Source organism: Phascolarctos cinereus, unplaced genomic scaffold, assembly GCF_003287225.1.
Source record: "Phascolarctos cinereus isolate Bilbo 61053 unplaced genomic scaffold, phaCin_HiC Scaffold_2;HRSCAF=192, whole genome shotgun sequence".
NCBI classification, from domain to species: domain Eukaryota; kingdom Metazoa; phylum Chordata; class Mammalia; order Diprotodontia; family Phascolarctidae; genus Phascolarctos; species Phascolarctos cinereus.
Genome location: NW_027555625.1, coordinates 200,785,388 through 200,813,190, shown reverse-complemented (window position 1 = coordinate 200,813,190; position 27,803 = coordinate 200,785,388). Strand labels below are relative to the sequence as shown.

General features: G+C 38.4%; 1 protein-coding gene across 5 annotated transcripts in view; it reads right to left on the bottom strand.

Annotated features, from left to right (window-relative positions):
- Positions 1 to 27,803, bottom strand: part of ASAP2 (ArfGAP with SH3 domain, ankyrin repeat and PH domain 2) — a 254,664-nt gene that overhangs the window by 149,526 nt on the left and 77,335 nt on the right. For all 5 annotated transcript variants that reach the window (XM_020992602.2, XM_078149760.1, XM_020992604.2 and 2 more), the window contains exon 3: positions 23,704 to 23,776. In XM_020992602.2, coding sequence (XP_020848261.1) covers positions 23,704 to 23,776 — 73 coding nt within the window. The remainder of the gene's footprint in view (positions 1 to 23,703; positions 23,777 to 27,803) is intronic.

Sequence of the window (27,803 nt, the reverse complement as noted above, 5' to 3'; positions counted from 1 at the left end):
AACAAGATAATAATTTAAAAAGTGCTTAGCACAGTGCCTGACATATAATAATAAGTGCTATATTATATAAGTGTTACCTGTTATTATTGTTATTATTTATTGGGTTTTTGGCAAGAGCAAGATCAATTCTCCTTCTGTGCCTTGGTAGATACTAGGTCACATCAAAGTCAAGAGTACTCACTGACATTTTAGTGCTCTGGAATATGGGTTTGTTCTTTATTAAATAAATGCTCAATGTCAAGTACCCACCATAAGGGTTTAGACATTACTGGGGATGTTCTAGAAAGTACTACCATTCATTCTGTATAAGGCATGATGGTACAGTTTTGTTCATCTACTATAGTACTATTTTGCCCACTTTGAGGTTTTTTTCATCTTAAGAACTTTATGGAAACCCTTTTCCAGGGAAACCATAAAAGGGCACCACGAATCCTCTTTATTTAAAAGCACTTTGATTTTAAAATTCATTTAAAAGCCCCATGAAGCATCATAACAAATTTCTTAAGGTCTCTCAGCAAATGGTGTTTTGTCCACTTGACCTCTCTTGATGAGGCTTGAGCCATTGTGATGGTCATACAAGGTGAAACTAAATTGGCTGTGGAATGACTAAGCAAATAGGAAGAGGAGTCCAAGTTGCCATTGGAAGTGGTATGCAAAGGGTGGATAAGAAGTAAATTCTGAATCTTGGCACATCTTAAAAGGAAGCTGTTGGTGATGGTAGTGATCTGTAAGATAGTTATCCTGAAATGAGTGCTGTAGGAGGTGGAAGATTATAATCACCAAATGTCAGTGCATCTTTAAGCATTCCCATGATGAAGTTTTTCTCAAGGTATGGTAATCCCAGTAGTCAAGAATCAGTAAAGCAGAAGCCAGGCAACCAGGTAAATTTGGTATATGATGAATTCATTACAAATTTTCTGGTATTACAAATTTCCAGTATTTGAGTAAACTGAGCAATTGAGTAGATAATTTTCTGTTTTCAAAGTTCTTTAAGCTGCTAAAAAGAAGAGATCAAATTTCTGTTTTCAAATACAAAGGGTATGTATTTCATCTACATAGTGCTATGCCAGACAAAATTTTAAAAGTCCACAAACCAGGAGCAGAATGATTGCACATTCTGAGGAATAAAGTTCCCCTGGTGACACTGCCCTTATCATCATGGCCATCTGCAGTACATGCTTTTCTTCTAGCAATCTCTGACCATTTGTAATAGTACTGAATCATGAGATGGCAGCATTCTTAGTTTGTTTAGTTTGACAAAATCCAACAATCATCCTCATTTGAAGGTGGGGACAAACATGCCTAAAAACTTGGGACTTTAAGAATGCATGAACTTTTATTGTTTCACACTTCCCCTTATTGAAGTATGGCAGCATGATGCTTCTTTTTTAGATGGCTTCTAAAGGCAGAGGCTTCCAAGAGTCCAAAGTAAGAAAAGGATGAGTGTGTACAGCACCTGGTAATGGTACTATGTATCCTGAATTTTAAAGTGGTGGGGTGAGGTGTCCCCAAGGCAAGTCCACATAACCGGTCCGATTTTCTTGGCTTCCATTCTTGTGTTATTTGGTGAAAGTATGTGGAGACCTCCGGAGAATCATAAATGAAAGTGTTGTCAACTGGCAAGAGATGTTATTACTTCATCTACTGTTGCGAAATAGAAAAGAGTAAATATGCTGCCTCGAGTTATTAGGTCCAAAGATTATGGAAAATCCACCCTACTATTATAGGATCTTCGAGGGGTTTGACAGATCATTCAGTTCAATTGCCTCATTTCACAGCTGACAAAACTGAGGCCCAGAAATGTCAAGGGGCACAACCAGTCAAGTGGCAGACTTACCTCAAATCAGACAAATAGTAAGTGGCAGAGCCGAAATTTGAACCCAGGTCTTCAGACATCAAATCCTCTGACTCCAAATTCAGTACTCTTTCCACATCAATACATTGTCATAGTTGACCCCTACCCAGATCCCTATAACATTTGTAATATATCTTGTATATTATATGATCTTACAATATTACTAATGTTTCTATGTATGTATCTTCTCCATCCAACTAGATCAGAAGCTCGGTTAGATCAGGGACCAAGTCCTTTTTCTTATAACCTTCATAGCACCCTATCATAATGTCTTGCACATAACACATCTCCAGAAAAGGTATATTAAAATATTTATTGCTTCAACATGCCTTAAGGTTTCTATTTTTCTACTATAAACTAGAAAGTAATTGGGTACCTTTCTTTTTTCTTTTGCCAAAAGCAGTCTCAAAATAGGAATCTAAAATAAAGCTTGGGAATAAAGTTTCTGGAAAGTCACCAAAGTGAACATATCAGCCTTAGGTTATAGTACTTACAAATGTTTCCATTAGAAAGAGTTCAATCCTTCCAGTTCCCTGTAGAGTTCAATATACTTACAATCAGGGCCTTTCTTTACACTTTAATATTTCGAGGAATTAATGATCTCAGTCTTAAATATTCCTTCCATCTATGCAAATAGTAATTGATCCTGATCTTCTCGTAGTGTGCAATTTTTGTTCAAGTTGTCACAAGATTCTCCATTAAAAAAAAAACAACTACACCTGCTTTGCACAGGAAGGCTAGGTCTTTTTTTTTTTTTAATAAATATTTCACGGACACTAGTGCTGCATTTAAGCAGTTGTAGAATGAGATTTACAAATGGAAAGGAAGTGAGAGGTAATCCAGTCCAGCCTCTCGTTTTACAGATGAAGAAATTGAGGCCCATGGAGATTAAGTAACTTGTGTGATGACATACAGGTAAGTAGCAGAGCTGGGATTCCAACCCAAGTCTTCACTCCAAATCTAGCTCTTTCCACTGCATTAGACTGCTGCTTTGCTCTTGCTATATGACTCACCCACCTCCTTTCCCAATCATGTTTCCTGAGTGACATCTCTTATATCACCACTTCTTACATGCAGGTCACCAAGGAAACACTGTAGACTTCAGCTTATTTATGCCTATTGTGTGGCTCTCCAAAGACCCTTTTGGTCACTTACATCCTTAATTTTTAAGAAACTAAGGATATTCCAAAATTCTTATCAATATGGCCTCACCAAGACAAAAATGGTATTAAAATTTTTGGGGGGCAGTTGACATTAGAGAGTAGCTTGGGAATCCTTAAAATCATTGTGAAATTTCTCAAATGCAGTTCTGTTTACTCTCTAGCTTTACTATTAACATTTTGGCCAAGGACCTTCCCACAGGTAAGAAATATATGATTTTAAGAGTTAGATGAGACCTTGGATATCATCTAGTCCACCTCTCTGATTTCACAGGCCTCAAAAGTTTAATCAATTCCCCAGGGTCCCAAACTAGTTAGTTGCAGAGCTAAAACAAGAATTCATATTTACTGACTTATAAATTCACGCTTTTTTCACTATATCAAATTATTCTCACCATGTAGCCTATTGCTCTCAAGGTCTTTCAAAGGCTTACGGTTAGAGATACAAAGGTTCAAACAGACTATTATGTCAAAAAGATTATTCTGAACCTAGCAGGCATATGCCAGTGCTATATTAATCCAAGGAACAAAATTCATTCTTGTATTCAATAAAAACTTTTCAGGAAGATGGAAGCTGTCTTTGGGTCAAAGGATCCATACTGAGATAAGAGAAACCAAACCCTTGGCTATTCAATTACCAGGGGTGGGGAACCTGCTACCTTGAGGCCACATGCGGCTTTCTAGGTCCTTTGGCTGAGTCCAAGTTTTCTGTGAAGTTTGGATTCAGTCAAAGGGCTGCACTTGAGGACCTAGAGGGCCACATGTGGCTTCAAGGCAGCAGGTTCCTACCAACCTTTACCTCTACTTCTTAGGGTCCAAGGCCTAGCAAAACCTTGCAACATAAATACACTGGGAAAATATAATAACAATGATGGCTCACAATTATGTAGTAATTTAAAGTTTACAAAGTACTTTCCTCACAAGTAGTTTAAGTATGACTTCTTTCATTTTATACATAAGAAATGGATGCTCAGTTTCCAAAGTCATTTGTATGCAGTCCCTAATTAGTTAGAAGAATGGGAATTCATATCCAGACCTGACTCTAAATCAAGTGCCTTTTCCACTATCTGTCTATGATAACACAGATGCCTCTCAAGCCCTCTAAGGAGCCCAGCCAAACCGGAAGAGATCAGACATTTCTAGCTGGCAATTACCTTCTAAACAACAAACATTTTCACCTTAATTTTATGGTCATTAACCACCAGCTCTCAGACTCTTAAACTCTCTGGGTCCACAACAGCACAGGATCTGACAATCTCAGAGCTAAAGAATTTATATAGTGCCTTGACCCAGGAAACAGCACCTTCATCAGATACTGTAAAATTCATTCAGCTTCATTTTGCTTAATTCCCTTCCTTCCCCTTCTTCTTTCCCCCTGAACAGGAATTCCTTTTACAACATATCCAACAAGTATTCATGGGAAGACCTTCAATAATGAAGAACCTATTACCTCATAAAGCTACTCATTACACTTCTGAAAAGTTCTGGTTATTAGGAAAATTTTTCTTACGTCAAGTCTAACTCTGACTCACAAAGTGCCATCCATTATTCCAAGTTTTGACTTCTAAAGCCAAGCAGAGTAAACCTAAACCCACTTTGACAAATATTTGAAAACAACTATCAATTTCTTATCTCTGCTTTCCCCTAAGTCTCCTTCCTCCTTTCACCAGGCTAACCATCCTCTGTTCCTTCAACCAAACCTCATATGACACATCCAGAGACAGACAAGACAAGACACTCCATCTCCAATCTCCGGGCATTTTCTCTGGCTGTCCCCTATACCTGAAATGCTCTTCCTCCTCATGCTGCTTCCTGGCTTCCTCCAAGTCCTAACTAAAATCCCTTCTTCCACAGGAAGCCTTTCACAAGCCCTTGTGAAAGAGCCTTCCCTCTGTTAATTGTTTTCTAAATATTCTGTATATAGCTAGTTTATACATATTTATTTGCTTAGTATTACACCCATTAGATTCTGAGCTCTTTGAGACCAGAGACTTTTGCCTTTCTTTGTGTCCCCAAAGTGCCTGGCACGTGGCAGGTGCTTAATAAATGCTTATTGACTCTATTCCTCTTAATGTTTCAGCCAACTTCCTCTGAAAGAGCTCCAATTTGTCAGCTTCTTCCTAAAACATGGTACCAAGAACCAAACATAATATTCCACATGTAAAGTGACCAGGGCAGAGGCCAGCAGGACACTACATTTCTTTTACTGTGATCTACAATCATACTAGCTTTGGGAGCTACTATGCAGCACTTTTGACAAATGTTAAGCTTGCAGTCCACTAAAATCCGCAAATATTTTTTACAAAAATTATTGCCTTCTCTATCTTGTACTTGTGAAACTGAATGTTTAAACACAAGGTAAGACTTTACATTTACCCTTATTACATTTCATGTTATATTTTTGTTCTTGACTGTCAAGAGTTTTCTGTATCCTGGCTCTACCATCAACTGTGTTAAACTTTCCCTCCTAGCTTTGTGACATCTGCAAATTTTATATGCCTTCTATAAAGCCATCCAAGTCATTAATAAATGCACTGAAAAACCAAGAAGAGATCCTTGTTGGAAATATATTACAAGACTAAGCCTCTTTTAATCACCATTATTCAACTCTAGATCCAGGGGTCAACAAACTATGGTGTGTGGGCCAAATCCATCTTGCTTGTTTTATACAGGCTCAGGAGCTAAAAATGTTTTTTATACTTGGACAGTCTGTCAACTCCTGGTGTATACCAGGTGTTGAACATGCAGCCCACAGGAAAACTCCCAAGTGCATCCCAAACCAATCAAACAATAAATAAATAAATATTTATTAAAAACCTACTATGTGCCAGCCACTGTGCTAAGTTCCAGGGATACAATAAGAGGCCCCAAAAAATGGTCCTATCCTCAAGGAGTGTATAATCTATACAAAGCAACCTATATACAGGATAAATAGGAAATGATTAAGGGGGGTTGGGAAAGGCTTCCTGTAGATCAGAAGGTAAGATTTTAGTTGGAACTTTGAGGAAGCTAGGGAGGTCAATAGTCAGATAGGAGGAAGGAGAGGGACAACCAGAGGGAATGCCTGGAGTCAAGAGTAGTTCAACAGCCAGGAGGCTACAGTCACTGGATCAAAGAGTATGGGACAAAGAGTAAGGTATAATAAGACTTGGAAAGGTAAGGCTGGGCTAGGTGATAAAGGGTTCTGAATGCCAGAGAATTTTCTATTTGCTCCTGGAGGTAACAGGAAGCCACTGGAGTTTATTGAGTAGGGAAGTGACATGATCAGACCTGTATTTTAGGAAAATCACTTCAGTGGCTTACTGGGCGATGGACTGGAGTGAGGAAAGATTTGAGGCAGGCAGACCCACCCGAAGTACTTAAGGTGTGAGATGATGACGGCCAGCCCTAAAGTGGCTGCAGTGTTAAAGGGGGAAAGGAGACGTATTTCACAGACATTGCAAAGGTGAAATCAACAGGCCCTGGCAAAAGAATGGATAGGGGGAATGCGATATAGTGAAGAATCCAGAATGAATGGGAAGTTGTGAGCTTGAAGGACAGGGAGAAAGATATTGCCCTCTACAGTAATAGAGAAGGGGGGGGGATGAATTCTGCTTTGGACATAATGAGTTTAAGATGTCCACTGGACATCCAATTTGAGACGTCTGAAAAGCAGTTGTAAATGTAAGACTGGAGGTCAGCAGAGAGATTAGGGTAGGACAGGTAGATTTGAGAATCATCAGCATAGAGATGATAATTAAATGCATGAGAGCTGGGTGAGATTATCAAGTAAAGTAATTTAGAGGAAGAGAAGGCCCAGGCAGAGCCCTGAAGACCACCTTTGGTTACAGGGTGTGATCTGGAGGAAGATCCAGCAAAGGTGACTGAGAAGCAGTGGTCAGATAGGTAGGAGAACCAGGAGAGAACAGTGTCCCCAAAATTTAGAAGAGAGAATCAAAGAGGAGACAGTGATCAGTAGTGTCAAAGGCTGCAAGAAGGTCAAAGAGAATGAGGACTGAGAAAAGGCTGCTGGATTTGGCAAGTAAGAAATCATTAGTAACTTTAGACAGAGCAGTTCTGGAGGGATGATAAGATTAGAAACCAGATTGTAAGGGGTTAAGAAGAGAATAAGAGGAAAGAAAGTGGAGGCATCTATTGTAGATGGCCTTTTCAAGGAGCTTAGTTACAAAGGACAGAAGAGATAAAGGATGATCTTTGGGGGGGGGTGTAGAAGGATCAAGTGAGGGTTTTTTCAGGATAGGAGAGCCAGAGGCACATTTGTAGGCAGTAGGAAATGAGCCAGAGAGGGAGAGATTGAAAATAAGTGAAAGACTGGGATTTACAAAGTGGGGCAATCTGTTAGAAGCAATGGGATGGAATGGTATTACTTGAACAGGTAGAGGTGTTAGCCTTAGTAAGGAGTAAGGACTATTCATCATGTGGAACATGTGGACAGGAGTGGAAGAGAAAGCGGCAGAAGGCATGTGAGTGTTAGGAGATGAGGAAGAGGAAGTGCAAGACCTCAATTTTTTTCTATAAAATATGAGGCAAGGATTTCAGTTGAGAGAGTAGGAGAAGAGAGAGCCAAGAGAGGTTTGAAGAGGGATGAAAAGGTTTTGCTGTGAAGAGCAGGTTCATAAGGGAGGTATAGTGGAATTGCCTAAAAGCAGTGAAGCCCCAGTTGAGGTCATATAACATAAATGTGTAGTGGACTCAGTCAAAACGATTGCTTGCTTTTCTCCACCTTCATTCAGCAGCATATGAGCAGGAGCAAAAGTGATGATTGTTGGGAGTGATCTAAGGCTAAGGATTAGTTGGGCATAATTGGGAACATGATAAGGGGGCTAGGGTTTCAAGAGAGAAGGAGAGTATAAATTTATATTGGTTCACCCAGGTCTAGATAGGGAGATGAAGAAAGACTGGCTAGTGCAGGGGAAATAGCCTGGCAGAGAATTAAGGGATCATGGATTGAAGGTCACCATGAAGATGAAAAGTAGAGTTTTGTAAGGGAAGGGAAAAGGTGAAAAGCTAATAGATTATGGTCAGAGAAGATGATGTCAGAATTCATGAACACAGGTGGTACTGATTAAAATATAATTGGGAGATGTTTAACAAAATAAAATACAATAAATAGAAAATATTAATTTATGGTTTTCTAAAATCAATATGTGGCCTGCAGGGATCCATTTCTATTTGAGTTTGTCATCCTGGTGTAGACTAACACAGCTGCCTGTGAGTGCCCCCAGCCTCCACCTCCATCATCATAATGAAGACAAAGAGAGAAGGGCCCTGCCCCGAGATTTTATAGATACATACTAGAGAGGCATGTGGTATACTAGAAAGTTGGGAAACCTGAATCTGAATTAGACTACAAACACTTAGTTGTAATTTCCCTCATTAGAAAGAAAGTTCTTTGAGGCAGGGACTGTTTCACTTCAGTCTTTATATCACTAGTGCCTGGCACAGTGCCTGCCCAGGCACTTAATGAATGTAGCCGATAGCTGACTGAGAGCTGTGTGAGAACTTAAGAATGTCTCTCAATTGCTCCATGTCTCTGGTTTCTCATACATAAAATGGAGATAATACTCATACTTCCTACCTACTTCTCTTGTGGGGCAAATGTTCTATAAACTTTAAAAACATTATAGAAATGTCTGCTGTTGTTATGTTGTTGTTGTTGTTGTTGTTGTTATTATTATTATTATTATTATTATTATATCACCCTTTCTGGTCTCAGTGAACCTCTCTGCATAAAATCACATATCTCACTCTCAACACACGTATAGACTACCATAATCAACACTACAACTCTAAATACTCCATCCGAAGTGCCAGCACAATAAATACCCCACAACATTCTGGAATATCCCAGAGAACTGGCCTGACTTATCCCTTCTAACGCTACTAGGCAACAGATTCTACTTCCTAAACACATGTTCACCCCTCAGCCTAAGCCCATTCTTCCTACTACTAACCCCAGCCCTAGATTAAGATAAGCACATTGCATTTGTATACATTGTATTCACAGTTTACTCCAGCCATACAAACTGCCAAGACATCCTAATTGAAAAAGGAAACAGGAGACACAAATGAAGCATGTACAATTCTCTTACATCTGCAACTTGAATGCTACTTTCACTTGAAATGTTGAATTACTAGAATGTTTAGAGCTAGAAGGGATTTTGGAGATCACTTCTCAAAGAGAGCTCCGAGGAATCCTTCCCTTCAGGGAGAACCATGAGTTCAAAACTAGTTTCATAATACTAAAATGTTTTAATTTCTAATATACTAAATATTGATATAGACTACATAAACAAAAGCTCTTTGGAGGAGTCTTTAATAATTTAAGAGTGTAAAGGGATCCTGAAAGCACAAAGTTTGAAAACTGCTAAACTTGCCCAATGCTGAAGGTCACACAACTAATTAATAGAAAAAGTGGGACTAGAAAGCAAATATTTCTTCTCTTCCCTTTTCTCCCCTAAAGGTAGATTTAAGCATTCTCAGATACAAAATTTTTAGCTAGCCAGTCACTCTAACAGAACAATAAGAAGTATCTGGATGCCAACTGTGTACCCGGCACTGGGCCAGATTTTGAAGATGCAAAGACAAAAGTTTAACAGTCTGTGTCCAGGAGTTTATATTGTGCCCAAAGTAAAGAACCTGTTTCAGCCCCTCTGGTTCCTTTCTGATTGGATGGCTCTTCCCAGAACCTACACGTAAGGAGGGTGAGCAGGCCAACTACCTCGCTCCTTTCCAGGCTGCATTTTGGATTTCCTCTACCAAGGCCTCTTTTACTTGTAGTCTTCCCTCATCAGCAAGCAAGCTTCTTCAGGGCACGGACTGTCTTGCTGCTTTTATTTATATTCCTAGTGCCTAGCAAAGTCCCTGGGATGTTGTAAAAACTCAGGTTCCCAGACCGGCCATCTTCTCTTCCTTTACTAAACGGTTATACTCCTTTAGACTGGGCTCTACCTCACCTTGCAACTACTTTCCTTTGCCTCTCCTTCTTAAAGTTGTCTTCTCCCATTAGATTGTAAACTTCTTGAGGGTAGAAACTATCTTTTTCTTATCTGCATCCTCCATGCCGAACACAAACCTGCTAAATAAATATTTACTGACTGACTGGCTAGGAGTCAACTAAGTGGTGCAGTACATAAGAGTGCTGGGGCCTGGAGTCAGGAAGACTCAAATCCAGCCTCAGATACTTACCAGCTGTGTGACCCTGGGCAAGTCATGTAACCCTGTTTGCCTCAGTTTCTTCATCTGCAAAATGAGCTGGAGAAGTCAACATCAAACCACTCCAGTATCTTTGCCAAGAAAACTCCAAATGGGGTCACAAAGAGTCAGACATGACTGAAACGACTGAACAACCACAGAGTGACTGGCTAACAGATCTGTGTTGATTGACAAGTACACATACAGGTACATACAAAATATTAGAGGGAAGCACTGGCGGCCTCAGGGGGATATGGGGGATTAGGAAAGCATTAATGTAGAAGCTGGCACTTAAGCTGATCCTTAAAGGAAACAAAGATTCTTTGAGGCAGAGATGAGGAAAAAGTACACCCCAGGCATAAGAACAGCCAAAGAAAGAGGGGGCAGCAATGGCCCTGTGTGAGGAACTGTAGCATGGAAAAGAGATGTAATGTATGATAAGATTGGATTCAGGTTACACCAAATGTACCAAAAAAGCACGTGCTGGATTCACACATCTGAACCACAGAAACACATTTCCTAAAGAATGCATCTCAGAAGTGACATATGCTCCTCAGGTAAGATAACCACTTGGTGAAAAGCCTCCCTAGATACCATGATGATTAACATTCAAACAGGAGCTGCAGTTTTAACGTGGGAATCACTCTGCATAAATCTAAATAAATGAAACAAGTTCATCTCCGGTTGGCAGCCCTACAGGCTGTTGACTTTCAGTTCTGATGTTAGGCACACATCCTCAAAGCTAGGTCGACAAAGAGACATTAACTGCAATTTGGTGAGGTGTGATAAGAGAAAGAATGTAAATACCTACCATCCACTCTCCCCGGGGGGATTTACCTAAAATCAAAGAAAGCTTCTAGTTCTTTAATGGGTTTTCAATAATAAATAATAACTTGTATTCATTTGGCATATTATGATTACAAGTAATGTACTTTCACATGCATAATTTCTTTTACAGGAGCCCAGTGAAATAGATGAAGATCTGAATATTACTGACCCCATTTAAGAGATAAGGGAACAGGTTTAAGGAGATTAAATAACTTGTTCAAAGTACACAGCTTGTCAGTGGCAGGGCCAAGATATCAACTGCTCTTTCCTTCCCTTAAACATGATGCCTCTCTCATTATACCACAAACACAGAATCATGAATTTAGAGCAGACCTGAGAGGTAATAGAGTTCAACACTCTTCTTTACAGATAGGAAAATGAGGCCCTCAAAGAGACAAGTGGCTTCTCTATAGTCACAGAACCCTGGTCCCCTGACTCCAAATCCTGCCCTTTTTCTACTGTACTATGCTATTCTTAAATTAATCCCAAGGCTCGTAATTTGTTGAATGAATAACAAATATATCAATGCTTCTCTTTCCTTAAGCCCCAGCACTCAATCTGTTCCTTCCCACAAAATACACCATAACTTCCTAGGAAGCTAGCTATTCCTGTTACAATACCTCACTCCCTTCCCCTGTGATCATGGTGTGGGCAACTTTCTAGTCCAGCTCCTGCTCACCAGGCTGTCTATCCTTACAAAACAAAACCAAAAAAAAAGTAGAAGCAAAAAAAAGGGCAAGCAGTATGGAAAGGAAAACGTTTATTTCTTATAATTTTTTCCAATGCAAGCATGATACCAGTCATAAGAATTTCATACCAATTCACAACTGCTCAAACTAAATGTTTTCATAACAATATTAATGTTAAATAAATGTAACTTTTGAGTCTTCAAGTAATTTAAAATTCTACTGACCAACTCTTCTCAGATGAAGGTGACAAACAAGAAAGAATAGAAAAGGCAGGAATTTTAAAGAAATTAATTCCTCTCAAAAAATACTGCAGATTGAAGGAAAGATAATTAGCAGTTTTAATGAAGTTTTGGATATCCAAAAGACAGGTGGTGATGTGAGATTGGAGTTCAGGGCTTTCAAAGACTAGACCTGGATATATAGATGCGGGAATTATTTAGCATAGAGGTGACAAAGTCGTAGGTGTAAGTCCTTGGGAAAGTCACTCCTCCTCTCTGGGTCTCAGTTCCCTGCACTGTGAAATGAGGGAGATAAGCCCTTTCCAGCACTAAATCCTATAACATGAAGACCCAGAGAGGGGAAGTGATTTGACCACAGTCACACTGAGAGTGAACAGCAGAAAAATGATTCAAACCCAAGTTCTTTGACTCTAGGTCTACTATTCTTCCCACTACACCGGGTTCCCTCTTGACAGATAAAATAAGGGTGTTAGACATCTTTAAGATCCTTTGACACTTTAAATCTCTATTCTACCTTTTTTCCTTATTTCTTACTGCCTTTCAGTAACTGTGCTGGCTGTCAGGCAGGTGGGGCCCTGCTGATTACTCCAGCCTTACCTCAATGGCTGTCTTCCTTCCTTCCCAAGCTGTCTAAGTCCAACCATTCTTCAAAGCTCAGGTCAAGCCCCTACCTACTTTTTGAAAACTGCTTCAACCTTTCTTGAAATTCTTAACAGTACTTACAATCAAAATCACACAACTTAGCACTAAGTTGTTCTGCTATTGTTTCCTCTATATACCGATATCATAAAACTGTAAACTTCTTGAGGGGTGGGATAAGGTAAGTACTTTGTTGGATCTTCAACCATTACTGAGAAGATATTTGATTATACCTTCAATGAATTCATGCCCATTTAACTGACTTTAGCTTAAGATCAAATAGATATTTCATTGTAGTGTAAATGGCACAATCCTTTCAAGTCTGTTGGGAAGCTTAGTAGATTTATTCATTTTGATTCAATAAACATTTATTATGCACCTAGTCTACTATGTTATAGGCACAGTGCTAAACTCTGGGGATACAAATAAGAAAATGAAGGACAGTCTCTGCTCTCAAGGAGCTTACAACCTAATGGTAGAAGACAACACACAAAAGAAAGGTGAAAAAGGGGTAGGGAATAAGGGTGTGATATTGTTCCATGGAATGGAAATTAATCAATCAATAAACATTTATTAAGTGCCTCAATATGCCAGGCACTGTGCTAAGTAAGCACTGGGGATACAAAAAGATAAAAACAGACAGCCCCACCCCCAAGGAGCTTACAATCTAATGGGGAGACAACATGCAAACAAATATATACAAAGTACGCCATATACAGGTTAAATAGTAAATGATTAACAAAAGGAAGGCACTGGAATTAAGATGGTTGGGTGAAGTCTTCCTGTAGAAGGTAGGATTTATTTGGGACTTAAAGGAAGCCAGGGAGGTCAGTAGCCCAAGTGGAGAAGGAAAAGCATTCCAGAAATAGGGGATTGCCAGGAGGGCAGTGTCACTGGATTGAAGAGTAAGTGTTGGGGAGAAAGGTGTACGACTGGAAAAGTAGGAGTGGGCTAGGTTATAAAGGACTTTGAACACCAAACCAAGCATTTTGTATTTACTCTGAGGCAGGCAGGCAGACCCACTAGCAGAGCTGCTGAAGGAATGCAGAGAACCTGGAAGGTTCTTGGCCTTCCATAAAGTAAGGCTTTGGGAGTATATTGTTCCATCCTCCACCTCTCTAATCATAAGGGAGAAACAAATGAGCGTTTGAGAAAGTATTGGGCATTAAAAACTACATCAATTTGCATGGTGATGGGATTTCAGGTAATTAAGTTTCTCTTGGGGGAACCATGATATTACATGGGGTAGAAACCATGAAGAGCAGCTGATGGAAAATGGAGGGTCATATTGCTTATATCTTAACATGAGATTTACCCAAATTTGGGATGGATAAACTTCCTCAAGCCTCAACTTTCCTGGCTTTAAGGGCAGGGTTTCATACTTCCCCTTCCATTTAGCATAAGAGAACCACTTCACATGATGGTATTTTTCTTAAGCCTGAGATTTTTTTTTTTTTACCAGATGGTAGCTTGAAGTTTTATGGATGAATGAAAACAGCAGTTATTAGGCACTTACTATACATGTGCCCAGCACTGTACTAAGTAATGAAGATACAAAAAAACAAAGAGAAAGGGCTGCCTTCAATGGCCTCATATGATAAGAAAAAACAAGACACAGAAGGAAGTGTAGCACCCCAAGGTGGGGGGTGTTAGACTGAGAAGTCACAGGATAGATGGTGGAGCCACAGGGCAACTAACATGTCCTTTCCAGGAATGGTAGTGTTGATTTGTCTACTATTCATGGAGCTAGAGGTGGAAAGGAAGTGGGGCAGGAAGGAGATGCATGAAGGTGGCCGAAGAGCAGCTATACGATGGGTCTGGGTGGTTATGGAGAACTTACACCAATCAAGAAGGCAGGGTTCCAGGATATGAACTAGAAAACTCTATAGAAGTGGGGAGTCATGTCATGAAGATTTATTTAACACAAATAAAATATGAAAAGCAGTTTCCTATTTTCTTTGCTCTATAATCCATCACTTAGCCAGCTCACTCCAATATGACCACGACAGTCTTAGCAATCTTGGCACTGAAGAAGCACTTCCAGCTCTCCAATTCCTCACACCAAACATTTCCTGAATCCAATAGGAGGCATATGTTTTGTCTTTTTATTATTTCCATAACCAATACTGGTCATTGAAGTCAGGCCCTCGGATGACTTTTGTGTCCTGTTATCAACACTCTCTTGGTCTATCAGTTTACCTTGATCAGATAATCAACAACCAAGAATTTATTACGCACCCACTATGTGCCAGGCACTGTGCTTGATGCTGGGGATACAGAGACAAAGACTGAAACTGTCTCTAATCCCAAGAGAACTTTACCTTTTATCAGAGAAGCTTGCGTTCTATCTAAGCATTCTGCAAGGCCATTAAACTGTTAGTACTTGGGCACTATGTTGGCTGATGTTACCATCAACCGAACTGCTGCAGGTCTTTTTCACATGAGCCATAAAACAGATCTCTAAAATCTTGGACTTGTGTAACAGATTTTTTTTTAAACCTAAACATTTTTTTAACCTAACATTTATCTGCATTAAATGTTATTATGTTGGTTTTAACTCTTCTGAATCTTAATTCTTTCATTCATTGTACTGATTATCTCGCCCAAGATTTTCTTTTTTGGGGGGAGGGGTCACCAGCAAATCTAATAATCAAGTTTTTAAAAAAATTTATTTATCTAAGTCATTGATAAAAATGCTAAATGGGATAGATTCAAAGACAGAGACCTTAGTATCAATACCTTTTAGGTAAAGTTGTTCAATCAGCCATGAATAAGCTGAATTTTACTATATTCCATCCTCTATTTCTCTTTTTAAAAGTGTTTATTTTGTCAGGAGGACCTGAGTTCAAATGTGACCTCAGACACTTGACACTTAACTAGCTGTGTGACCCTGGGCAAATCACTTAATCCCGACTGCCTCCTCGGGGAAAAAAAAAAGCCTAAAAAAATGTTTAAATATCACTGTCATTCCTAAATAACCCCACCCCAAAATTCTCTTTTTTAAACAAAGACAATCAATGTGCATTTATTAAGCATCTACTATTTTTTTTTCAGGCACTCTGCTAGGCACCAGAGATACAAAGGCAAAAACAAAATATTTCCTGCTCTCAAGGTACTTGCATTCCATCTGGGGAGACCACATGTACATTTATAAGTACACAAAAAAGTGTTAAAAATGTACACAGGATAACTGGGGAGGAGAGACAGAATACAGTAGAGGCTGGGGGCAATTAGAAAAAGTTTTTGTAGAGAAATGGCATATGAATTAAATGTTAAAAGAAACTCTGGGATTATAATTGGCAGATGTGAGAAAGTACAGTTAAGAAAAACAAACTGACAGTGACCCTGTCTGACATCACCAACCTCATTCTGCACCTGAATGTCCCAATTCTCTACCAATGCAGTCTATATTCTTCCAAGATAGTTACAAAAATAGAACAGAATAGGAAACTTTGCAATATATACCTCTAGACACATTATATCCAAGGCATTTTCCTATTTTTACCAGGCTAGGAATCCCATCAAAAAAAGGAAGTGAGGTTAGTTCAATTTTGACAAACAATGAAGTTCATATTATAAACAAAGCACTGTGTGAGGGAAGACATAAAAGATTAAATAAATAACATCAAGTCCCTGCTGTAAGGAAGCCTACAACTTCATAGTATTTGTATAAAATAGAAATGTAAGTAATTTTAAGATAAACTAGTACATAAGAATTTATGTCATTATAACCCTGGCAGCCCTCCTTACTGTACCTACTAGGCCAGTAGTTGTGGGAGGTGAACCAACCAACTGAAACAATTAAGGAAAGCTTAATGAAAGACATGGCATTTGACTTGGGCCTTAAAAATGTGCAATGTGTGGACATGGGGGTGGTACACATGACCACTTCTGCTCTACCTGCTCTGGGCTTGGTAATCTTGGCCTTCTTCTCTAAGTAATTGCCAATTAGATAAACTATGTTATAATTTTGGAGATAAATACCATGTTTATTTGATGGATAACTTCTAGAATCTGCATTTCATTTTTTTTTTAAATGTCAGAACAACATTTGCCCAGCTTTACTCTTCTGGGACCTTTCTTCTCCCCAGCTCCTCAAACATTACCAAAGGCACTTTGGTCATCACAGGTGCAAGTTCTTTCAGTATCGTAGAATGTAATTTGCTGGAGCATGACTCATTAAAATCACTTAGGTGCTCTCTTCTGTCTCCCTACCTAGCTTGGATGCAATCCCCTCTTAATCATACATTTTCTGCCTTCTCCAAGTTGGAAATCATTCCCTTTCATGGAGAAAATAGAAACAAAATGGGTATTGTATAATTCTGTGTCTCTACCATTTGTTATTAACTGCCTAGGCCTTTCTTGTTCATTTTGGTTTGAATATTTTTAAATTTTTGAAAAAATATTTAAAACATTTTTAAAATCCCATTTAATTGCCTTTGGCATTTTTCACTTTACCTATTTATACTTCAGGTCATTAGAAATTCCTGAGTTATGTTACTCTTTCGCATTCATTTCCATTTATCCAGTAGAATATAACCTCAATTCAATAAGCATATACTATGTTCCCAGCACTATGCTATATGCACAGTACTGGATTTCCACTGGGGAAAACAGTGTACACAAGAATTATCTACAAAATATAAACAGAGTAAAAACAAAGTAATGGGGGAGAGGGGAATTTATAAGTATGAAAATGAAAAAAGTTCTCTTCTAGGGGGTTGTAACTGTACTAAGTTTTGAAGGAAAACAGAGACGCTAGGGGCCTGGAGTCCTGCACACATGGGCAGGATATGAATGGGAAACAGATCAATTTGGCTGGAATCTACAGAAAAGGAAGTAATATGTAATAAGTATGAAGAAGTGATTTGGAACCAGATCATGAAGGGTTTTATCTAAGTAGATAGGAGTTTGTATTTTACTCTAAAGTCGAGAAAGAACTACTGAAGCTTACTAAACAGGGGAGTAGTGTAATCAGCCCAGCACTTCAGGGATGTCAATTTGATATCTATGGATTGATTTGAGAAAGGAGGAACTAGAGACAGGGAGACCAACTAAGAGACTGTTGCAATAATTTAGGCTAGCATGCTGAGAGTTTCTGGATGCCAGGACTGTCTTCTCTTCTGTCTCAGCATTACCAATGCCGAGCAGAGAACCTTTCACATAATACGTGTTAACAGGTGCTTGCTGAAAGATAAGAACTCCTCTTTCTACCTTTTATAAGTGCCTTTACAACCCTGAACTCAGGGTAGAGCTCCCTATATAACATTCTTCTAGATTAGGGCTCCTTAGACTTTTTGTGTGATGGATCCCTTCAGCAGCCTGGTAAAAGCCTATGGACCTCTTCTCAGAATCATAAAAAAACCACTGCATTTCAAAGGAAACAAATTATACTGAAATATAGTTATCAAAATATTAATACAAGCTTATAGAACCCAGGTTAAGAAACTCTAGATGTTTAGAATTTTTGTTAGTTTTTAATTTTTCAAGAATGTCTTGAGCCATATTCTCTTCTACAGTCTTTGGTCATTGGACTACACTTACTTTTTCCTCAGTTTTTTTTTTCTTTTGCAGTTTGTTTTCCTAAATATCGGGGTAGATTTGTTTGATAGAACCCTGACTTTCCTTTCCTTTGCAATAACAAGCTCCCAAAGGACATGATTACCCCAGAGTTTCTAAGCACATTCCCATAAGCTACCAGCTCCTCCATGTTGGTCAAAATTGGGGTAGGGGGAGTAGTTGTAGAGTGTACTATCTACATTATCTCATCTGAACATTTCTCCTCACTGCTTCCTCTATATTCTGAGGAATAAGTAAAGGCAGTTAAAACAGTCATTTGACACTATTTTTTTTTACTAACATGAGGCAGACAACAGAATGTCAGAGAAATGAAGTCTCCCTATCAAAGCCAAATTCTGCCTCTTTGCAAATTTTGCAGCTCCATGTCAGATGTTTCATTCCCTCTGACTTTATTTTAAACAAGTAAAATCTGTTACAGGTTTCCATAAAAATGTCACTTCTTTGGTTATCTCCTTTTATATATTCACCTACAAGTTTTCTATAGTGTTTCTGTCCTCAAGAGAGTGGGTTTCTATATTGGCATGTATTTTCTGAATAAACAATCCTACCCTTCTTCCTTTTTTATTAGATCTCTTTGGAAAAAACAACAACAACAACAACAACAAAAGTTACCAAGCCAAGATTTCACTGGGGAAGCCCAGAGGAAGTCTCCTTCTGAACTGACCTTGACTTATCTGGGTCTGGCCAGTCAGCCAGTTTCAAATCCTCGCCATGTATCAGCATTAATCTCACATCTCTCCAATTTTTTTCCCCACTGGAATAGCTAACCCATCTCTATCATTTATTACATGTATGATCTTGGAGAAATCGCTGTGAGTCTCAGTTTCTTAATCTATAAAATGAGGGGGTTGTTCTAGATGAATAAGAGGGTTGGGTCTATGTGACCTCTCCCAGCTCTGAATCCTATGATCCTTCCTTTCCCTATTACAATCATGAATTTTGCCCCACTGAGAATATTTAACCTGTGTTAAAATTTTAAACTTGCTTTAGTAGCCATACTTTATGCATTAGGATCTGAATAACAGAATACATTGCATCCATCCACCCCCTACATACCTAACTCTTGAATTTTTTAAGAGTTTTTCCAACATAAAAGATAGTCAGCAAATGAAAATTCCCTTCCTTAGGGGTCTTCTTCTTTTGTGTATGTATGTGTTTCAAAGGCATTCCAAGTTCTTCTATAATATTAAGATTGGAGGTAATTTGGGAAGACTATATTCAATTAGAATAGCCTCATCAAGTACAGGAACTTTAGTGATTTTAGAGAAGTGAAAATAAAGTAGTTTTTGTTATTTCTTTCTCAATAAAAAAGAGGAAAATGTTTCTACCCGCTGATAAGTCAAACACAGCTGAAAAAATTTAGCCCAAACTTCCCAGAAAAGGAAGGAAAAAAGTCACCTTTGTGCTGAGACTAAGCTTGGGAAATTTCTGCCTAAATGCATTTTTAAATAAATATGTACAACTGGGAATTTTTCTTTGAAAGGAGGACAGATGGCAGCTTATTACGGGTGGGAAAAATATTGTAGAAACTGTTTTTCAACAAGAATTACAATAGCTGCTTCTGCAAACTGGAACCTACCAAGACACTTTTTTCCCCAGAAAATACATCTGGTTGGGATGTCTAGCATCTTTTTGGAAACAAGAATTCAAACGATATAGCTGTTTTTATAAGTGCTTATGGGGCATGATGATATTCTTTTGGTTCACTCAAGTGTTTTTAAATATATATATATATATATATATATATATATACACATATGCATATATTTACACTCAAATAACCCTTCTGAAAATCCCTCCTTTAAGTCATCTCTCACATGAAAGAATGCAGGATCTAGCTATATTCTGGATATGTAGTATATTCTGGGCTGCACTGAGAAAAAGGTTTTTAAAACAATCCACATTTTCAAAATCTTTACAGAACAGCCCATAGCTTAGCCTAAAATTACAAAACAACTTTTCCCATCCTGGAAGTGCAAATTCAAAACTCTATATTACAGAAATAATACTTTACAAATTATTCATTAAGTTAATATTGAATATCTGTTATATACTTGTTCCTATGATGGGTAAGGACATAATAAGCATAAAAACAGCACCACCCACAAAGAGCTATGATCTGTTTTCAAGACAACACTACCAAATGAAACCATTAGAAAACAATACAAAGTAGTATATGGTCAAGAATGAAATTGTGTGATAAAAAAGAAGGTGCTACAGTTCAAGGAGGAGCAAAGGGAGATCAGTGAGGACTAAAGTAATCAAACAAGTTGCAAACTTAAGCACAAATATTAAACAACTTAAATCTAACAATTTAAATAAATATTTAACTAGTTTATTTTAAAAGATGGTTAGGATTTAGACTAGTGGCAAAGAAGAAATTCCAGGCTGGAGAGAGCCTGTGGCATGGGAAAACCCAAGAAAGCAGGGGGGAAAAAACCTGACATATTATATTCAGGTGACAAAAAGTGAGGCTGGGGAAGACCTTGTGGAAGGCAATGAGGTTTTTGCTTTCTGCATTGCTGAATAAAACAATGGACTGGATGGAGAAGACTATTGCAGGCTACAAAGGGCCCTAAAAAGCCAAGTATAATTATATCCTTTAAAGAGAATGTGTAAGTAAGAAGGTAGCATATTACATATACATCAAACTATAAATTAATGTGATTTTTTTAAAATCCCAGAACTGATATATTAAAACGAATACATCTTTTTATTTTCAAAATGGTCCCCATGGAAGGGGATACCCCATAATGACAGGCAACGGTTTGGGACTCCTCTTTTTGAGAGGAACCAGTCATTACTTTAAAATCAGGCTTCATTCTTTTTTCCCTTATATCTCTTAAAAAGCAGTAATCCTAATCAGCTGTGTGACCTAGGGCAAATCATCTCTGTTTTCTGGGCCTTCCTGACTCTTAAAATCAAGTATTAAACTATGTGAAAATATTGAACTTTGTTGGTCTAAAGTCCTATGCTTTCATTATGTTGTTGGAGAAATTACCAAATCAAATGTTCATTTCTTTGGCTTTTATAACAAGCATACCAGAACTTAAGCACTTAAGTGGTGACAAATCCTTTAAAGCAGTCACAATGGGAGGCTATATATCATAATCTTCTAAGCATATGACATACACTTTTGCATAATCTTTGGACAAATCTTTGTCCTCTAAAGTTGGATTGGGATTTGGAGAAAAAACAAAAGTCATGAAGACTCCAAGGCTAGTGAATAAAAACAAAACCTGTCTAACTACAAAACTAGAAATAATTATTTCATGTTAAGGTAGGAACAGGGGTAGCTAAGTGGCACAGTGGATAGAGCACTAGGCCTGTAGTCTGGAAGACCTGAGTTCAAATCTGGCCTCAGACACTCACTAGCTGTGTGAACCTGGACAAGTCACTTAACCCTGTTGGCCTCAGTTTCCTCAACTGTAAAATAAGCTGGAAAAGGAAACGACAAACCACATCAGTATCTTCAGCAAGAAAAGCCCAAAGAGGTAAAACAACTTAACAACAACAACAAGGTAAGAACATGGCCTCATTAAGCAAAGGATGACACAAGGCATATTGGATCTGAGGGGAGACCAAAAAGTTGGTGTTAGAATCTCAATGGAGAGCTTTCTGACATTTGAGCCTTTGTTTATTTAAAAATTAAGACTTCCAGGAAGGGCCTTGGGAGATTCACATTTGCTGTTCTCAAGAGCTCCAAGGGACAGCAGTCATGTAGCCAAGTTTTATCTAAGTAGCTACAGTGTTTCCTTTTTATTTATGATGAGAACAACCATAGAAACAGCCAACACAAAAATTATTTCTAAGACCTATCTGAAAGCCCTGGATCTAGAGTCAGTCAGAAGGTCTGGGTTCAAATCCCTACCCTACCATTTATTACCTGTATGACTCCAGGCAAGTCACTTCATCTACTTGGTGTTTGGTTTCCTTTTCTGTAGAAAGTGAAGATGATCTCTAAAGTCTCTTTTAGTTATGATCCCATAAAACTCCCCCAACCCCACAGTCCCCAGACATCAAAGTGAAGCACAAATGGAAACACTCAAGTATCAAAACAATTTTTGAAATGTTTTATTTGCCAGCAAAATTCAGTATTTTGCTTCTTTAAAAGTCAGTTATTCACTCATTCTAAATAAATAAATGCTTATTGACTTAAGGACATCAGAGAAACTTTTCCAGCCATGTGGACAAGCCATCTTTCATAATTCAATCAACTACCATTTAATAAGTAACTATACTGAATGCATTAACAAGACAGAAGGGCAATTATGATATAGCCCCTATTCCATGAACCTTACAATTTAGCAAGGTGATTCAACATTATAAAAATAAACAATGCAAAAAATATAATTATAAAAAACTACAATAATTATCAAATTAGCAATAATTTGCAGTAGCATGGCAAGTGAAACAATGGACCAACAGTGACAGGAGACCTCAATTCTGGTCTGTCTAGGCTCTGTCACTGACTAGTTATGTAACATTAAACATAGCATGTCTCCTCTCCGAACCTCAGTTTTCTCATCTGTAAAATGAGGTACTAATCTCTAAAATTAAACAACACTCCAAAATTCCATGATTTCAAGCGACAAGGTCAAAGCTAAAAGTTTCAAAGCCAAGTCTGCCTCCAGGAGTGGTAATGAATGTGCACTTGTTCACTGCAATAAAAGGGCTATAATGACAGTAACTGGGGCAAGTGGAGGTATGCAAATGCACTAAGCATCCGCCTCTCCCATCACCAGCCCAAATTCCACTCATCCTTCAATCCCCAACCCAAGTTCTGTCTCCTTCAGAAAGCCACCCCAGATTTAAATCAATGCTCTATTTCCCCCTTTTCTCCCCCACCCCCAACTGATAGTATTCATTGCTGATATACCTATATAGCAATTCTGCATGTCTAGAATTGTCCAAAAATAAACCTGGCTGTTTTGCTGAAGAGTAAGTATTCCAGGGAGAGAGGTAGGAGGGAGACAAATTTAGAACCCAAAATCTTATAAAAGTGAATGCTGAAAACTAAAAATCAATCAATCAATTTTTTTAAAAAAGGTAACTATTTTATCAGGGGAAGTATTCAAGTAGATGCTGGATAACAATTGTGGGAGATATTATAGATGACTGTTGCAGTAAATGGAAGGTTACAGCAGATGACCTCAATGGTTCTTTCTAATTTAGCAGTCTGAATCTACGAATCCAAGCTCGGGGAATGGGATATGCCAAGGCAGAAAGGCAAAGATGAATATGACATGTTCTAGGTTGGTGTGTGTAAGAAATTACTCAGAAAGAACAATAAAGAGTACAAGCGCATTAGACAAGAAACACCACCAGACAAGAAGCAAGGAGAATAAATGTGGCTGAAGTACCCAAACCAGATTTTTTCTTCATGTCTGTTTTTATTAAAATGTAGTACCTAGATTCTACAAGAAAACGAACCATTGAACTCCCTTGTTATTTAGATATACAGAAAAAAGAGCTAATTCAGCAATCATCAATGCCGGAGTACCCCATCAGGTACTCACCCAATCCAGAGATGTTTATTGCTTTCACTGATTTCTTCATTTTGTAAAGAACTGTACGGTCCACATCCAAAGCCTGAAATAAAGAAAATATTTTAAATGGTTATAATCCAAATTCTAATTGGGTCACTGCCATCTTGTAATCCCCTTTCCCCACACCCTACTTCAGAGGACATGATACAGCATTACTTCTCTGGGCAACTTCCCATATAGGTTAGGAGACAAGAATCTAAATTTAGAAATGAGATCTGGATTCTAATCTCAGGTTTATCTAACTAGTTGTATGACCTCAAGCCAGTAATCATCCTTCATTGAGCCTCAATTTCTCTAGGGGTTCTCAGCCTGGGTCTATTACCTTGTTTTTAAAAACATTTACAGGCATGGTGGATCACGTCTGTAATCCCTGCTACCCCACAGGGAAACTGAAGCTGATCGCTTGAGATAGGGAGTTCTAAGCTGCAGTGGAGCTAAAACCAATTAAGCCTCTACACCAAGACTGGCACAGATCTAGTGAACCCCAAATAGCTGGGGCTATCAGGCTGCCTGAGGAGAGGTGAACCGGCTCATGTTAGAAACAGAGCGTGTAAAAGCTCCCATAACTATCAGCAGTTGGGAGGAACCCATGAATGGCCACTGCATTTCCAGTCTGGGTGAGATAGGAAAATCCTGTTTCAAAAAGATAATAAAAATAAAATCATTGCTATAAATATTTCAACATAACTGGTATCCTTTGTAGTCCTGTTTATTTTATTTCATGCATTTAAAGACATTATTCTGAAAAGGGGTCTTTAAGGCTTTACCAAACTGCCAAAGGGGTCCTTAAGGTTAAGAACCTATGGCCTGGACGGTCTCAAATTTCTTTCTGGTTCTAAAATTCTATGATTCTGAATCAGACTTTAACTCTCCAGCCCCTGGAATGAAAAATTGAGGAAGATGAATCAGTTCAGAAAATTTTGGCTAATGAAAGAAAATGGGTGAGGGGAGGCACCTCAGTATGGCAAGGTTAATTCTCTCCTGATAGGAGAAAAAACTCTGTACAACTTAAGCCAACTCAAAAGATTTCCTCCCACATTACACTTCTATACTTGGAAACAGCCCCCATAACCATATACTATGCAAAAATAGGCATATGTAAAATAGCACATATGTAAAAACAGGCATGAGAAATAATCTAATTTTACTAAGTTCAAAAGTGAGGAAAAAGTGTTAACCTCTAATGTAGAGTAATGCTTACTGGCTAAGAAACAACCAATGTTATTTTCCTGTTCTCTGTTAAGCAGAAATACTGAGATAAAGGTGAGAGGCTACCTATAAAGGTAATTTTTAATTAAAATACAGCAGGTGGAAAAAGCAACTAGCCATCTTCCTTCTGTACACTGCAGATTTGTACCTAATTAAGACCAAACTTCAACAGGAGACACTGGGATAATTAATCAATACAGAAGACTGAAATAGTAGTAACTTCATTCTGCTAACATACAGAAATTGTACAAAAATAAATCAAACTCAAAGAACCAGAAGGTGGAGGTTTCCACACATCTGAAGGTGTCAAAGGCTGCAGAAAGTTAAGAAGGATGTTGTATGAGAAAGGCCATTAGATGCAATATTAAAGACATCATTGGTGACCTTACTAAGAAGTTTCTGTAAAGAGAATGGAAACCATATTGCATTGGGTTGAGAAGTGAGAAAACATAGGTTAATCTAGTACAGACAGTTTTTTCTAGTACTTTGGCTGTAAAAGGGAAGAGAAAGACAGGAATTTACTTGAGGGTATGATAGAGTCAAGTGAAAGGAGGATTTTTAGTGGGGATGAGAGGAAAGATTTGAGAGATTTGGGCATGTGTGAAGGCAGCAGGGAAGGAACCAGTGGATAAAGAGATGTTGAATTAGTCCTCAGTCTCTCTGACTCCATTTCTATCTCTCCCTCCCCCTATTCCTTTGGAGACAGCAGTTCCAGTTGAGCTATAAGGTTGGAAGCTAGAAGACAGATGTACAGATAGCTTTTTCTGGGAGTTTGACTGTGAATGGGAGATGAGAGAGAAAAGGGGATGGCATGGTCAAGTGAAGGTTGGGTTGGTTTTTTTTTTAAGGATGGGAGGGTGGCACATGTTTATAAGTATCAAGAAATGAGCCAGGGCATAGGGAGAGATTGAAGACTAGAGTAAGCGGGGGCTGATTATGGGGGCCATGTGCTAAAAGAGATGGGACCAAGGGTACAAGGGGTTAGCCTTGGTGAAGAGAAGGACCTCCTCTTCATTAGAGATTAGACTAAAGAAGAAAGTAGAGATGTGGAAGAGGGGAGAAGGGGGAACTTACAGCAACTTATTTTTTTCAGTAAATCATGAAGCCAGGTCCTCTGCTGAGATGATTAGGAGAATAAAGGGGTGGGAGATGGGGAAGGCTTGAAGAAATAAGGATCAGATCTTTAAGACAAGTTAAAAGAAGAATGAGTGGGGCTTGCAGTGACAGAATATATTGCATATAGTAAAGTTACTTTCCCTCTCTGGTCCTCAGTTTCCTCATCTATAAAAAGGAAGGGGTTGTATTAGATTATCTCTAAGATCCCTTTGTGTCTCTATAACTTTATGATGTTCTGTAACTGCCTATATTACTTATTGCTCTTAAATGCAACTAAAAATGAGGGAGCTCACAAGATGTAGCAAAGGCTCTTAGCAAGACCACTTATTAGGTTTGCTGGGCTCAAATTTGAAACTATAAAGAAAGGGAAGGGCATGAACTCATGCTTTGAACAGACAGTTATTAGAACAAAATAGAAATTAAAACAATGGATGAAAAATCCAATTTTGGCCAATCTGTCTCTTTCATCCTTTTCCAATCTATCAATTCTCCATTTAAGTTCAACCAAAACTGGGGGTGGTACATGAGAAGAAATGAGATTTTTAAATGTAGTAGGAACCAGGTGTGCTAGTACACTCCTATAATCCCTGCTACTGCTGGTCAAAGCAGATGGGTTACTTGAGTTCAGGAGTTCTGAGCTACATTAGGGCTAAAGTCAATTGAGTGTTCACACTAAATGAGACTAATATATTGAGTTCCTGGGAGCAGAAAAGAGATACAGGCTGCCTAAGGAAGGGCCAACTAGCCCAGGTCAGAATAACTGAGCAAGTCAGAGATTCCACACAGATACACAGAAGGATATGGCTCCTGAGCAGCTGCTGCAGTCCAACCTGGGCAAGATAGGGAGATTCAGTTTAAAAAAGGGGGCAGGGATAGTAGGTAGCCTCCAAATACCTATGAGCTTTTGAGCAATGATGAAAGGGCACAGATTACTATAAAAGGAACCAGAAGGCATTTTCAGTTCAAGATATGGCATGAGTCAAAACATGGAGTATAAGCTGTGATGTAGTAAAATCACCACTAGATTTTGAGTGAAAAGATCTGATTTTGAATCTCGAGTCTATCACTGACTAGCTGTATGTTTTAATAAGATTCTTTATTCTCCATGACAGTGACAAACATTTTAGGAAAGATTATATGTCCCCCTGTTTTATGGTACACTTGAAATTAATAAAAAGAGGATCAAAGTTTACTGTTATTGCATGTTTCAAGGAATCTGGTATGACTTTTATAGGTACATGCAAAGCACTGTTGGAGTAAAGCTCTTCATAGTCAACCATAAGCAAAATGAGATTATATATTTTCTATAATTTTTTGTCAATCATATGACTGTAATTGGATTTGCACAGTACCTTGGCACATAGTAGGAACTTAATTAAATTCTTGCTTTCTTCCTTCCTTTCTTCATCCCTTTTCTCTTTTCCTCCTCCCTCCCTCTCTCCTTCCTTCTTAGTTGTCCTTGAGATGATGTGATTAAGTTGTGTCTCTTGCCAAGATTTCTTTAAGTTTGTTTTTCTCTCCACTTCTCACTACTAAGGTGATATCATTAAGGTGATATATTATTCTGAAAGATTTTACAAGCAAGTTTTATTCCAAACCAGTATTATCCTTAACTAGCATATCTTTCTGCTGCCAAGCAGAACAAGTATCTGTCGGCCTTGATGGTTTGTTTGGGGGTTTTTGTTTTTGGCTTCTTTACTGTAACAACTGATTTTCATTTATTAATTTTCCTAATGAAATAGTAG